General features: G+C 33.7%; 1 protein-coding gene across 4 annotated transcripts in view; it reads left to right on the top strand.

Annotated features, from left to right (window-relative positions):
* The window catches only part of Atp2b1 (ATPase plasma membrane Ca2+ transporting 1), a 112,554-nt gene extending 96,779 nt beyond the window's left edge, over positions 1-15,775 (top strand). For 2 of the 4 annotated variants that reach the window (XM_004844982.3, XM_013072304.3), the window contains exons 16-22: positions 1,209-1,400; positions 1,629-1,842; positions 2,293-2,504; positions 3,287-3,394; positions 5,117-5,299; positions 5,675-5,761; positions 12,530-15,775. In XM_004844982.3, coding sequence (XP_004845039.1) covers positions 1,209-1,400; positions 1,629-1,842; positions 2,293-2,504; positions 3,287-3,394; positions 5,117-5,299; positions 5,675-5,761; positions 12,530-12,841 — 1,308 coding nt within the window. In that variant the 3' untranslated portion in view covers positions 12,842-15,775. Of the gene's footprint in view, positions 1-1,208; positions 1,401-1,628; positions 1,843-2,292; positions 2,505-3,286; positions 3,395-5,116; positions 5,300-5,674; positions 5,829-12,529 lie in introns of all 4 variants that reach the window. The other 2 variants (XM_087192584.1, XM_087192583.1) reach the window with 2 other exon arrangements.
* Positions 15,776-16,013: the final 238 nt, after the last annotated feature.

Genomic DNA, 16,013 nt, shown 5'->3' with positions numbered 1-16,013 from the left:
CTTGTACTCCAAGGAAACAGGATCATTCCCTTTTAGGAACACAGAATTACTAACTGCTGCACTTGAATATTTAGCAGAATATTTATTGACACTTTCATCCTGACAGTGACCAGGAAGGTAGTTAAGTAGAATGCATTTTAATTTAAAAAAAACTTTCTTCTTCAAACTTGAGTGTATGACAGAGTTTTAAATAAATACAAGTAAGTATAGTCATGCAATGAAAAATACAGTACAATGGCTGGTTTGTGTTTTTTTTAAGCTCTGAAGGTTTTAGGAGGAATTATACTTTTTTTTAATGATAACTCATCAAAAAATTTATTTCAAAAATAGAGAATAAGTACTTAGTGGCCTGGATTTGAAATCACTGAAGCTTGACTTCTGATAAAGTAAAATGTTTGGACACATGCACTCATGCAGCATACCCCTCTGAGAAGCTCATAAAAAAAGTTGTTTAAACCTTTTTGTATCTAAAGGCTCCCAAACTTGACTATTTTTGTTGATACCCCAATCAGTACATTAGTTACTTTTTAAATTTTTAAGGATGTTGAACAAGGGAATGGTAAGATTCACATTTGTAAACTATGAGAATTGATTAGAGCCAGGAAAACTTGTTACGCTTAGATATTTTAAATATGTTAAAGGTAATATATGGTGATTAGCAATAAGAGAAACCATGTGATACTTAAGTTTTTGTGTCTGATATATTTCACTTAACATTATGGTCTTATGCTACCTGGTACTGCAGTGTCCTGAAGCTCACAGAAAGGTTCTGTAGTACCCCCCAAAAAAGGTCTGCTTCTCTACCATTGCTTGGAATTCAGCTTTCTTGGGTCTGTGGAGTTCTCATTTGGTTATATGCTTTTCAGTGTTTAAAGTTTTCTTGCAAAATCTCTTTCACCTCTAAGTTTGTCTGTGTGAAATCTTTTTAATATACCTTTGGTACTTTGGAAGGAAGTTGAGTAATGCCTTTGTTCATTCTTCTGTTTTTGACCCTACTTGAACTTTCTCATGTTTCACTTTATGTTTGATTGTCCTAAACCAGAGTCTTTCTTAGTGACATCCTAAAATAACTACATTATCTTCCTTTAGTATAAATTGTCACCATTTCAGTATAATAGTAAACTTTTTGTTTATTGTATATTATTCTTTTGAATATGTAGAAGTTATATTTTAAATACTTAGTCTGACTCACAGTTTTTTTCCCACAGGGTATTGCTGGAACTGATGTAGCTAAAGAAGCATCTGATATTATTCTCACAGATGACAACTTTACAAGCATTGTTAAAGCAGTTATGTGGGGACGAAATGTCTACGACAGCATCTCAAAATTTCTGCAGTTCCAACTTACTGTTAATGTTGTAGCAGTGATTGTTGCTTTCACAGGAGCTTGTATTACTCAAGTAGGTGATGATTTGTTTATTAAAATGTTTATTTTAAAGCAAAAATGTATATAAAGTGCCTTTTTAATATACTTAGGTATCTAAGATGGAGCTCAATGTTTTAGGTTAATTAACAGAAAAACATAACCAGTTTTCTGTTCCTTAAGTTTTTAAATGCAAAAGGCTTCCCGAGAATTATTGAGTCCCTGCATAGTTGTGAATGTGCATTAGGAAACATATCTTTTCTAGGATTCACCGCTTAAAGCTGTGCAGATGCTGTGGGTAAACCTCATAATGGACACACTTGCTTCCCTGGCTCTGGCAACGGAACCACCCACTGAGTCTCTCTTACTTCGGAAACCGTACGGTAGAAATAAGCCTCTCATCTCACGCACAATGATGAAGAATATTTTGGGTCATGCATTCTATCAACTCGTAGTAGTTTTTACACTCTTATTTGCTGGTAAGAATTAATTGTCTAATAAAGATTCAGCTGATTCTATTCAAATTGAATATCATCCAAACATGCTTTAGTGTTACACACATTTCTAGAGCCTAAGTTCTGTTCCTGACTCCCCATTTATCACTCCTTATTGTCAGTGGGTGCTCAGTACATTTTGGGACACCTTATGATAGATAATGGGTGGGAGGGGGTAGATAGAGAGTCTTGACCTCTTAGCTCTGCCACTGACTTAGATATCTTTTGTATGTCACCATAGTTTGGAGGACTTCAGTTTCCTCATCTTTAAAACAGGAGAGTTGTATTAGATAATCCCAGGTCTTTTCCACCTCTTTTTGTGCTGTTATTCCAGACCAAATAAAGAGTCAATCTAGGTTTTATTATTGTGTATTTCCTTGCAATGTTAAAGTTTATTTTAAATGATAATTACAAAATAATGTTTCATTCTTTCAGGAGAAAAGTTTTTTGATATTGATAGTGGAAGAAATGCTCCTTTGCATGCTCCTCCTTCAGAACATTATACTATTGTTTTTAATACCTTTGTGCTGATGCAACTTTTCAATGAAATAAATGCCCGGAAAATCCATGGTGAAAGAAATGTGTTTGAAGGAATCTTTAATAACGCCATCTTCTGCTCAATTGTTTTAGGCACTTTTGTGGTACAGGTGGGTAGTAGGAAAAGACAGGTACTTCTTCTAGAAATTAGCCATGGGAGTGCAGAGACTCTGCATGTTACCCTGGTGATGTGTATAGTCTCGTATTGATCTAAGGTATATTTTAAAGAATATGGAAACTTAGCCTCTTGTTCTTAGAAGTAAGTGCCACAACTAAGCAATTTTATTTCTTCAAATTTGAAAATGAAATTTATTTTTTATGAAATGAAATCAGCCATTCACATATAATCATTGATTTTTTTCTCCTACCACCTTAAAACTTTTCACATCCTTCATTATACCAACAAAAGATACTTAAATTTTTTAAAAACCAAGAACACTTGTATAAATAAATATTGAACTTTTTCACCTTTATTATTTTCTTGGTTTGCAAAAGAAAATTATGTCAGTTTTATATCTCAGTGAATATCCAGACATGATTATCAAATCAGTATATAAATAATCTTGACTTTAAAACACAGTGGAATTAACAAATACAATGCACACAATGGAATTTGATATTTATTCAAAAAATGAAACAAGCTACAGGCGAATATAGTATTCTTGGGATTAAATAGTATTAAGTTATTCTTCTTGATCATGATAATTTTTTTTAATTTAGCAAGTGTAATTTAAACATGAAAAATGTATTCATTTGAAAGTTTGGGCAGAGGTTTGACTTTATGTTTCAGTTGTCTTATTTTCAGCTGAGATTTAAAATAGTGGTCATGTTAAGAATATGAATTTTAAAATTTAAAATATTTATATAAATTTACTCTTGGTTATTCCTCCAGATAATAATTGTGCAGTTTGGTGGAAAGCCTTTCAGTTGTTCAGAGCTTTCAGTAGAACAGTGGCTATGGTCAATATTCCTCGGAATGGGGACATTACTCTGGGGCCAGGTAAAATCTCATCATTTTTCCTTAAAACCTGTATTTCTTTGAAATTTTCTAGTGTGTATTTTCTTTACTTAGTTCTGTTACTTGATCCTAAATAATTACATTTGGGTCAAGAAATGGAATTTAAGGAAATGTGTGTAGTGTTTTTTTTTTAATTGTACTATCTGTAACTTCTTTTGTAGTTTTGCAGCAGTTAATAAAAGTAATATATTTACAAGTAGTTGGGATACTAAATATCTTTTATCCTCACCTATTTTTACATGTTTAGAATAAAATAAAAATAATGGTATTTCTTATATATTATTATATATGATAATATATAATGTGTATTATATAATAGTATATATTGGAATATAGGGCCACTAAATGGCATTTTAGAGTTATTGGACTGAATATCTTTAACAATGTATTTATAAAATATAATCCCTGAAGAATGAGATACTTCTCATCTTTGGTCTGCTTACTTGCCAAGTGCGTGTCATTCTTTTCTAAGGATGAATCATAATGACATAAGTTGTTCATTTTAAACCAGATACCATTACTGTAAAACTAACTGATAGAGAATCTATATTAATGCTGTTACAAATGCAGAATAGCATGTTGTGTAACTTAGGTGAGCAGATTTTGTCATTCTGCAAATCAAACCAAACTCTCAGTTTTTACTTAAATTTAGCCCTTTATGCCTTTAAGTTTCTCTTATTCATTTTGAGCATTTTATTATCAGAGATCTTCTTTAAAGTAGGATCCCTACTTGGTCCGCACTTATTTTTGACTACCATTCTAATTATTTCATAACGGTCTCTGATGAAATACAACCTTATAACCTCCAAAACTCTGGCTAATTTCGGGAAGAAGAAATACAATACAACATACATAAACAAAAGGCTTAAATTGATGTTGTCTATTGATTTAAGTATGTCATGGTAAAAAAATAACTGGCCCTTGTTGCCAGGAAACCTGGAGTCTTAGTCACTCCATGGACAGGTCACTTCATACATCTCTGAACTTTTTTACTTTTTTTTTGGCCTCTATGGAATGAGGTGGTTGGAGTAGAAGTTTTCTAAGCTGTTCTATTTCTAACTGCATGCTTGTTTCTCCCTAATCTATTTGACTCCCATAAGAAATGACTGTTAACACCAAAAGCTAATACATAATGGTTGAAGTCTCTTGTATCCTTTATGTTTTCTGAGGCATCTGTTACTATTTGGTGTCATTGTAAATCAGTATTAGTTCAGTTTTAAATAGTTGAATTTTATACAAATAAATATATTCAATAAAACTTTTTAGTATAACCTTGATGAATTTCTGGCTTTTGGTATGCTTTACTCGTTGAATTGTTACAGCACTAATGAAATATGTTTTGCATCCAGTAAGACCACTTGGTATTTTTGTTTTATTTGAAGTAAATATAATTAATAATTTTAAGTAAATAATATGTATTGAAGCATGATCATTTACTATTGTGAGTGTCCAAACTAAAATATGAAAGAAATGTAATCAGGTTAATTCCTATTCAGAAAATGTTTTTATCCTTCAAACCTAAATCTTTTTGTATAACTAAGAAGAATATTTTTAGTTCTGGGAGAGGATGTCTGATCAAAAGATTTCATCACTTCATTGGTGAACATAGTTGGATATTTTGTAATTTTTATATCTTTTGTAAAGTTGATCAGTTTAACTCTACTTGGTATGATTTAGTTCTAAGTTATTTCCCCTACGTTGTAGCTTATTTCAACAATTCCAACTAGCCGTTTAAAATTCCTGAAAGAAGCTGGTCATGGAACACAAAAGGAAGAAATACCTGAAGAGGAGTTAGCAGAGGATGTTGAAGAGATAGATCACGCTGAAAGGGAGTTGCGGCGTGGCCAAATCTTGTGGTTTAGAGGTCTGAACAGAATCCAAACTCAGGTATGGGTCTGGTAGAGAGGTAGGAGAGATGATGGGAGCAAGGGCTTTCTGACCTGGGAGGAGGTTTTATGTACTCCTTAACTTCCTTTCTAGCCTCCCAGCCCAAAAAATTTATTCTTTTGAAAAAATACTACTGGTAGCTGGAATGAGTGAAACTTTTACCTGGTTATGGAAGAATGTGTCTTATGCCCCTAAGCTCCTTTTTTCCTAGCTTTTTTTTTTCTCCCCTCATCTCAAAATGCTACCTTTGCCTATTTACTGCTCTGTAAAAAGTGCCTTTTTCTTTACTTTTTATATGGTGATAGATGGAATGGTCCTTTCTCTTGTTCTCTCTCTCTTGCCGAGCAAGCTGTCACGATCTCTGATTCCTTGCAGATGGATGTAGTGAATGCTTTCCAGAGTGGAAGTTCCATTCAGGGGGCTCTAAGGCGGCAGCCCTCCATCGCCAGCCAGCATCATGATGTAACAAATATTTCTACCCCTACACATGTAGTGTTTTCCTCTTCTACTGCTTCTACTACTGTGGGGTGTGAGTGTGTGTTCCTAAGTGCATGAAATTAACATTTCCTACTTCACACACCTAACGTTTCTCATTTTCTCCTTAATGTTTAAATTCATTGTTCAGGCTTTTCATAAAGCTTTCTTTTCGTAAAGTGGATTGAGACCTCAAAGTGTTGTCGTTGTTGTTGTTTTATTTCTTAGAGGGCTAGATAACCGGTGGAACAATTGCAACCAAAGATTAGATATGAAATCCATGAGCTTGTCTCTGTGCTACCTTTTATAGCTATATGGGGAATGAAATTATAGCTTAGAATTTGTGAAACTACTATAAATTTTTGAGTATATGCCTTCAAACATGTCCATCTTGCATGGTTCCTAGAAGCATGTGATTTAAAACTGATGTAACAGAGTCAGGAAATTGCATTTTTAAAGCCAAAAATGAATTTGGCATTTCAGCTTTTATCTCGTCCAGCTTGGAAAGTTAGTTGCCTGAAGAAAAGTTCTCGGTATAGCTAGTTCCTTGCCTTCTTAACCTGAATTTTGTTTGCCTTACTTTGTTTAAGCTTTATATAAGCTTTTATAGTTATTTGTAGTCTGAGGTTATTCCTCCCAGTTGTATAATCAATTTAAAGTCGCATCATAGACAAAAAACGTTTTAAAAGAAGTGGGAAAAGTATATAGTTGATTAATTATTTGAACCATTCCATGTGGAAAGGTGTATTGAGTAGAAAAACACATTTCCTTTCAGATTTTTAGTAAATAGCAAGACTCCTAAAGTCCTAAGTAAATGGTAAGACTCCTAAAAGTCTTACCACTTATGTAGTCTTACTGTAAATTAAGATCTTCTGATTTCATGTGGATTTTCAGTATATTAAAGGAACTAAAGTATAAACCCACCTCCAACCCCAAATTGCTGAAATTCTTACAGTTCTATTGGGCAGAGACATATCTTTTCCACTGAATTTCCGGGTAGACTGGCGGAGCCTTAGTGCAGACTGTTTACTCAGTGCCTATTTGTTTACTGTTTGCTCGTGTAATTTTTATGATATTTTATGATATTTTTAACAATGTTGTAAAACCGGCAAAACAAGATCTGTCCCCATTTCACAGGCATGAGCACTGACTTGGAATTTAAATAATCTGCTCCTGGCTAATACTTAGAGGTTAGTATGGTGTAAAGCAAGGAGCAGACAGGTGCTCTAAAACACACTGACCTTGTAACATTAGGATATTACATTTACATGGACAAATAGGACTCTCCCTTTTTAAATTTACCTACATTAATGAAATGGTAAATGTAAATTGCTTGGGTACATAAATGTCAGTTGCATCCCTTCCTCCCTCTATGGATTTTACACTATCTTGGGGCTTCTTACCACCCAGCTATGGATGATAAATATTCCACAGACATTTATGGAAGGCATACTAGTGTGTGTCAAGACTGTTCTAGAAGAATCTGCAGTCTACTGAGAGAAATAAATGGAAATTTTTATGTGCTAGGGAAACACAGAATAATGTGGTAGGAGTCTTAATGTACACTGGGAACTCAAGAAAAATTATGTGAAGGAGGTGAGTTTCCCAAGTTGATCCTTGATAAAATTTGCTAATTGAGGAGAGCAACCCTCAGTGATAATCGTTTGATACTACAAGAGTAATAATAAACTGTAAGAAGTTGATGAAGCTAGAATGGAAGGCAATCTTCAGTTTATATCCTGTGAGGAGCCAAACTAGGACTTTATCCTAAAAGTCTTCCCTCCCCTGCCCTAAATATTAAATTTGAAAAATTTCAAACCTGTAGATGAGTTAAAAAAATGAGTACAAGTCGTGTAATATGTCCTGTATTAACACATTCAAAAAAATTTAACACTAATACCATGTTATAATCAGTCCATATTCAGATTTCTCCAGTTGCCCAATGTCTTTTATAGCTTTTTGATGCAGGATCCACAAAAGAATCATCAGCAGTGTGTATTGCTTTTCTTTAGTCTCTAACCCAGATCTATTTCCTGCCTTTATTTTTTTATGGTGTGATCTTACTCTGAAGACTCAGCCAGTCATATTATGATGTGCCTTACATTCTGGATTTATCTGATTGTTTCCTACTGATTTTCCTACTGATTAGCTTTGTGTTGATTTTTTTTTTGACAAGTTTATCTCTCGTGGGTGTTATACTATTCATTTTTATTTCACCAGTATTTTAAATAATTGACCATTTCTTTAAATTGGAAGACTTTGGGTACACTGTAGTTGCTGTATTTCTCAACCTAATTTTGTCTGAGCTTCTGTGTTAAGTATCATACCAGTATGTTTTAAGATACTTATACCCAGTCCAGGCTCTTTTCTAATGCACACTTATGTATGAAACCTCTGAATTCCTAGACACAAGTGACCAGGGGAGTAGTGTTATACTTCGGGGAAGCACAGTTATACTCAGAGAGTGACAAAGGAGGGATTGTAGCTGTTGCTTCATTAGGGTTTGAGATGTTTTCTACTTTATTGTATATCCTGTGTTCTTACAACATGAGGTGTCCAGGGACTGGATCATACTTCGCTAATGAGGTTATCATTGTGCAGTAACAATTCCTATAATTATATTGTTTTTACCTTAAATTTCTCTAAAACTTGCTGATGGAACATTGTCTTACGTGCTACAATAACATCAGGTGATACATAGAATTAATTAAGGTATAAAAATCCTGAAGATACAGTTAAGAGTCTTAGTATGCTTGATGAAAGATTTACTTTTCTCACTGCTTCTACCCTAATATTGAGTAGTCCTAGAAGTTTCTATGAATGTCAGATTTCTTTGCTCTGTTAAATAGACATGGTGATAATCCATGTCAGCTTGGTCAAATACTAGACTTGAACCTTACCTGGAGAGATTTTCTTTTCTCCTCACTTATTAGCAAGATCTTTACTCTTTACAATCTAGAGGAAACATTCTGTAGTAATTTATCTGTAGATATTTTATCTATGAATCATATCAGCTCTTCACCATTACTAAATGCTTATTCTGAACAAAAAGGCTAAGCTTCCTAGAAAGGAGAAATTGAGAAAGTTTTATCTTCAAGATAAAGGGTCTACAGACTACAGCCGGTGAGCCAAATCTGTCCTGTCTCCTGTATTTTAAAATAAAATTTTACTGGAACAAAGCCATGCCTATTTCAATAAGTATATAATGGTTTTGCACTACAAAGACAAAGTTAAATAGCTAAATAGAGACCTTATGCATTAAAAAATCTAATATTTATTATCTAGTCCTTTACAGATAATTAAAACAGTTCACATTTACACAAATGAGACTCCCCTAAGGAAATTCAATATGCTCGTCTCAGCTTTGGAAAACAGCCTAGAATTTTCTTTTTTGTTGCAAATGATCTTTTACTTTATGTAGCATTTTGATTTTTTAGGTTAGTCCACTTAGTAAAAGTGATTAATACAAATTTTAGAAATAGGTGATCTGTCTGCAGATCAGATGTATTGGCTTCTGATGATGTAGTACTGTATCTTAGAGCTGTCTCCTTATATACCATGTTCTGGACAACAGTATTATTAATCTCTGCTAGCAAGACTTGGGAAAGCATTTAGAAAAACACATGGTTTTGCATGATTTTTTTGATTTGTTAATTATATTTAATGCATTGTTTTCTTTTATAATCATTAAGTTTCTTAAAATTTATGATGGTAATCACTTCATTTTTTAATCATTGCTTCATGTAATATTTTCTTCTGTTATTTTCTCTTGTTGAATAATTTACTTGATTTAAATTTTTCTGAACATAGAAATTACTGAATTTTTTCTTAAAATTTTAGAAGGTATAATCTTGTACATCTAGATCCCAGTAGATATTAAATGGGAATTGAATTAAAAGACTGGATAAATAATGAGGCTTAGCTGGTCAAAATGGAAAATTAGGGTTACTTTTGAGACTTATGGTTTAATTGGATTTTTGGCAATATTAATACAGTTCCTACCAATGTAAAATATTGTGCACAAAATTCTTTTTCTCAGAGTTACTGTGAGAATTTTACATAAGGTTGATAATAAAGTCAAAGCAAGTATAAGTTAGCTCATGTGTTTGCAGCTTTCTGCCACTATTAACAAAATACCTACCACAGTATGTGTTTGTGTGTACACATATACCTGCTGCTCTTATTCTGCTCCACTTTAGAATTCTTCTACCTCACAACTCTCTTGTCTTAAGCCCATCCCTTTCTTCTGAATTCTAGGGTTTTTTTGTGTGTTTTTTCAAATTTAATATGTTTAAAGAATGGATTTATATCCTTCCTAGACAGATTTACAGAAAGAAGGGAAAAGAAAAAAATGAACAGCCATACCAGCAGGCTAGTCAGACTTCCAACAACTTCAGGGTAATCTTAACAGTTCTCATTACCCATTAAGTTTGCTGGCTGGGGATTTAGCTCAGTGGTTCCGGCGCCTGCCTCGCAAGTGCAAGGTCCTGAGTTCAATCCCCAGTACCAAAAAAAAAAAAAAGTTTGCTGACTGATCCTCTAATTTCTGTTTTCTTTTATCCCTGCTGGCTACTGACACCAACAGATTTTTTTTTAAAGTAAGATACCTCTTGCTTTGAAAGTATAAGACAGCACAGCCAGAATACTTGTTAAATGTTCACAAGTATAAAATGTAAATTGTAAGATTTCACAATAAGATATTAAATGAATTATTTTAACAGAATAGTTAACAAGCATTGTTTATATTCCATATGTTAAGCAGTTTGCATCTTAATAAAGGGGGACGGGAACAAGGGCAATAAATTGACAATGTATTTCCTGCTATTAGTTTCTCAAATTAAGGGACCAAAGTACAAACACAAATAGAACAGGATTAGAAAATAGCACATGATAAAGTAGCAAGACAGTGCAGACATGCTGCTTACTGTTCCACGTGTAGATGAGGCCAGCAGCACTAGCTTCACTTGGGAAATTGTTAGATGCAAGAGATCAGGCTTTTTCTGAATCAGAATCTTCACTTTAACAAGATCCTTGGCTAATTCATATGCACATTAAAGTTTGAGAAGCCCTGGGATTGATACTTTTGTGCTAGTACTTTTCAGACTCTACTGTAGCTTACTAACTAATCTCCCATAACAACCCCATAAAATGTAGGTTACCATTGTTATTTCCCATTTTGTACCTGACAGAACTCATTTGACCAGGTTCCTCAGCTAGTAGGTGGCAGAGCTGTAACCCATTTTATGTTTCTCTTTATTAATCCAGTATGCTGTGCTGCCTGCATATAGGGCTAAGTTAAGATGAACTAAAGCAGCTTACAGACAGAGGTTGGTAAATCAAGAAAGACAAATGCAAGGAGAGATAAGGTAATGATTAATGATTAGAAGCAGATACATGTTCCTAACTCAACATTACATTTTAAAAATATATTCAGGGGCCGGGGATTTAGTTCAGTGGTTCTGCCGCCTGCCTCACAAGCTCAAGGTCCCGAGTTCAACCCCCGGTACCAAAAAAAAAATTAAAATATATATTCAGTGTTCATAGGAAAAAATGTATTAGTTCATTATCATGAGATAATTTTGGTGACATCTTTTTTTCCTAGCAATTCAAAGTGTCAGTTACTTTGTATATTTTTCTTAATGATATCTTCCCCTTTTTTTGAAACAGGGTCTTGCAGTATAGTTCAGGCTGGCTTCAAACTCCTGGCAGTCCTCCTGCCTCTGCCTCCCAAGTGCTGGGATTACAGGCATGCACTACCACACCTGGTTGTGTCTTCATTATTAAGCACAGTTCATTAGAATTAAAACAGAAAGCAAATCTTGTATCTGAATTGGTGTATAAGAAGTGTTCAACTATTTGGGTATTCTTTTTTGGGGGATGGACTAGTAAGACCTAATGTCAGTATTGCAGTAATGCTTTTGAGTTTCATTGCCCATACATATACAGCAGACCTTCAAGCAGAAAGGTAAATTGTTGAGCTGTGTGTTTAGAGATGAAAATACCAGAAAGCTTTAACACTTCTTCTTGAGAATTTTTTCATAGAAGAATTCCAGAGAATTTATTTTTGTTTTGATTCTCTTCTTCCTGGAGACTGTAGTGAGTGATTAAGTTGTAATCTACTTAGAGAAAAACACTAATACTTTATAGAAAAATGGCATATACTCAAATATTTATAGCTGTTTAATGGCACTTTATAGATATTTATTTGGGTTTTGTCTTTATTCTTATTTTTAATTATGGGAGTAGTGGGGTAGATGTGAGTTCATGTGGCTTTCAGCTTATATTTGCTTGGCTTTTTCATAGTCGGTGACGCCCTTACTCCTAGCATGATAAATAGTAACCCTTTGTGCTTGACTTTTAACTTATTTGAATTGTTTTCAAAAATACATTCTTTTTAATTTACAAAGAAATTAGCTAAGCTTGTGTATGGTTAAGTTTTTGTTTTGTTTTATGTTTGTTTTTATTTTCTTAGGGGAAAAAAATACTATAAAATGGCTATTAAATTTTTAGCCAGTGACAATGAGGTTTCCTTAGTATTACTTTAAACTTATACCTCTTAATTCTTAGAGTATGTGGTTTTGTTGTTCTGTAGTGTCCTACTAAAATATTCATTTTTTTACAGTGTATTGCAAGTTCCACTGCATTACATGCAAATATGATTCACTCATACCTAGCTGTTTGTGGATTCAGACTCATAAGTGAACCATTTTTAACTTAATAGTGTACTGACATCTTTCTGTTTTCTGATGTTTACAGATTCGAGTGGTGAATGCATTTCGTAGTTCTTTATATGAAGGGTTAGAAAAACCAGAATCAAGAAGTTCGATTCACAACTTTATGACACATCCTGAGTTTAGGATAGAAGATTCAGAGCCTCATATTCCCCTCATTGATGACACTGATGCAGAAGATGATGCTCCTACAAAACGTAACTCCAGTCCTCCTCCCTCTCCCAACAAAAATAACAATGCTGTTGACAGCGGAATTCACCTTACAATAGAAATGAACAAGTCTGCTACCTCTTCATCCCCAGGAAGCCCACTACATAGTTTGGAAACATCACTCTGATTGTAAGCTGAATGTTAACACACTAGCTGCATTGTAAAGAAACAAATTGAAACTGGGTCTTTTCTCATATTGTGACAGACAAGATAGTATTCTTGTCTTTGGACTTCAACAGAAGACACACTTGTACGAATGTAGATTTATTTTTTTAAAAAAAAAAAGCAAAGCTTTCTGCCAGACTGAGGGTGCTTTTTGGGGGTTGGGAGAAATGAACTGACAGATAAACAGTAACTCAGTGTAAGTCACCCGTGGATCATCAGTAGTACCCAAGAATGGTCCTGAACAGTGTGTGAGCAGAGCGTTAGTTTCTCTCAGTCCTTGATGGGAGGGAAGGAGGAGTAAACCTGGGCGAGCGAGACAAAGAGCCCTGGATCATTGAAATGATACTTTAATTTCTGCTGTTGGCTGTTAATAATTTGGATTATTTATGTTTATAAATGATGAACATCTGTTTACAAAGGTTTGTAGATACTTTTTTTGTTCCTGTTCATAGATGGGAAGCTTCCTTATAACTGATGCACAGAAAAATTAGTCCTTCAAATACTGCTGTATTTTCAGGAAAAAAAAAAAAAGGGGGTGTTTCTATTGAAACTGTACTAAATTTTTGCCTACGATTTACCTTGTTAAATATTGTAGATAAATTGCTAATACTAATAGCCAAATAGATAACACTAATGCTTTGTTTAAAAAAAGAAAACAAAACAAAAAAAGATGAGCAGTGGTGTTCTAATGAAGTTATGGCATCTGTCCTGATTAGTTTCTTAAATACATTTACTACTTAATGGTTTTGAAACAGCTGTTTAATTTTTAAAATTTTTGAAAACTTGCTAATAACCTTTGTTCAGAATTTAGTAGATTGTTTAATGCAGGACATCGACTACATAATGAAAGATGCTTGAAATGCTTTTGTTATTTCAGGCAAATCAAATTAAATCAAACTATCAAACTACAAGAGAACTTTAGTCCTTTTTGTTTTTGTCTGTGTTAGTTCAGTGATGTCTTGGTGAACTGTGAGTGAACTGTATTGATTTTTCTAGTCCTTCGAGACCTTCATACAGCATGAGGGCTGTTGGCATTTTGAAAAAGGTTAATAAATAGAAGCATACATGTTTTCTTTTTGTTTTTGAAACTTGTTTGTAAACATAAATAAATATGCCCTTTTATTAAATAAATACATGGCAATGTTTTTTTAAAAGGCATTTCAGCTTCTTTCCTCAGTTCTGCATATATGGTGCATCAGTCTGTTCTCTTTAACCACAATTGGAATAAATTTCAAGATGATAACAGTCCCATGAAGTACCGCTTTAATTCCTTGGTGATAATCTAATAGAAGCAGATTGAGAGAATTATCACAATTTTGCCATTTAATTTACTCTTCATAGAATTCAGTTTGTCTAAAATAGTCTCACAGTTTAAAAAAAAAGTAATGACCACCATTATCTTTGTTACTTTTAAGTCTTAAGTGGCCAAACAACAGAGTAGATAAAATGAGGTTATGTGAAGAATCGGAAAAGCTTCGTAAAAGATATATTTTGATGTAATAATCATGTGCTGGAATGCCCATCATAAGCCAGTTGGATTCTTCAACTGTTACTTTCCTGCCTACCTTCTTCCTTTGTTTTTCGCCTTTTGTTTTTTCCCCCTTTAGAAACTGGCATTTTGTTAGCAGCCCAGGTTTCACCAGATAAACAGTCCTCAGGCTGACATAAAGTTTATAGGGACTACTACATCTGAGTGTGCTGGCCCAGCAAAGAAACATTTAGTTGATGGTGCTTGATATTTTTGGTGGGTGGGGGAGATCTTTTTCTCTCCATCAGTTGTTTGCAGAATCCTCTGTAAGTCTTAGAAACATATTGGCTCTGTCAGCATTTGTCATTGTACATTTACTCATCAGGTATATATAGCAGCTCATACTGTAAAAAGAGGTAGCATGATATGCCAGGAAGCATATTTAGACTAGGAGTCAAGTCCTGGCTTCTGAAGTCTTGGTTTTGCCATTAATGTTGCTGCATGATCTTAGGAAAATTGTTTACCCAAAATGAGGGTGGTGGGCTAGACTATCTTGAAGAATCCTTTCAACTCTGTAAATTGACCCTATCAACTGGAGAAGCCTACTAAGGCATAGGGAATAGAGAAAAGGGAAATATTTTATTTTCTTTTTTATTTTGGTTATGCTTAAATATGAATGCAATTACCAAAAGATTTAGAAGTGCATGTGCTTTGAAGGATTTGTATTGAGCTTTTACAGTATTCATTTTTCAACTCAAGGCAATGGCTTTTTACACCAACTCTAATCCATAAACAGGTCTTACGCCATCCATGAAGTAGTAGCAAGACATGCTTAGTGTGTATTTTCTCTTTGAGACACTGTAATTTCTATCAGAAATGTCCAGAGCATTATGTAAGTAGAAAAAAAAAATGCAAGCAGGCTGTTAAAGATCTTGCATCCCATTATATAGTATATATAGCTGAAATCAGCATCTGTAATTCACTTTTTCTCTTTTATCCTCTAACCAAAAACTTGTTTAATTTTACACCCCAAACGTTTTTAATCTTTGTATATTTTTTAAAAATCCTTTCTTCTTCATCATTGCCTTTTTTTGTGGTTGTAAATAGACTTATTTGCACTTTGAAGATGAGTTACTCCTTGTCACCTTGCAGATATGTGATATGGTAATTTTCATAACAGATGTCAGTTTTGAACCAAGAAATGGTGATTTGTTTATAAGAAAAAAAAAACTGGCTTCATTTCTGTGAAATTGCTCTTTGAAAATTTCTTTTTACACGTGTAAGCCAACTGAGATACCGTGATGGTGTTGATTTCTTTCAATGATGCTTACCATCTATTTTAGCCACTGAGCCTTTTATTATTTGTCTATTTGTAAAGTTTATTTGTCTTAACTCATTTAATAAATATACTGTTTATCTGTTTCTGAATGGGGACTGAACTTTTTGAATAATGAAATTTATTTGAACATCATATTTTGGAATTTTTTCTACTTGAGATTTTAAAAATCTAATTGATGAAAATTCTATAATGTACTTGAAATGTTACGATTGTGTTTCAGAGAATCAGTGTTCTAGTCTGCATGATCCTGCCTCTCAGATGAAAAGTGGATGCATTGTGCTTCCTCTTCTACCCACAGCTTCACTCCTTCTAGCACAATGAATCAAT

Source organism: Heterocephalus glaber, unplaced genomic scaffold (genome assembly GCF_053883595.1).
Source record: "Heterocephalus glaber isolate CG9 unplaced genomic scaffold, H.glaber_assembly_v1.0 deba00001572, whole genome shotgun sequence".
Lineage (NCBI taxonomy): Eukaryota > Metazoa > Chordata > Mammalia > Rodentia > Bathyergidae > Heterocephalus > Heterocephalus glaber.
This window is presented reverse-complemented; position numbering and strand designations above follow the sequence as displayed.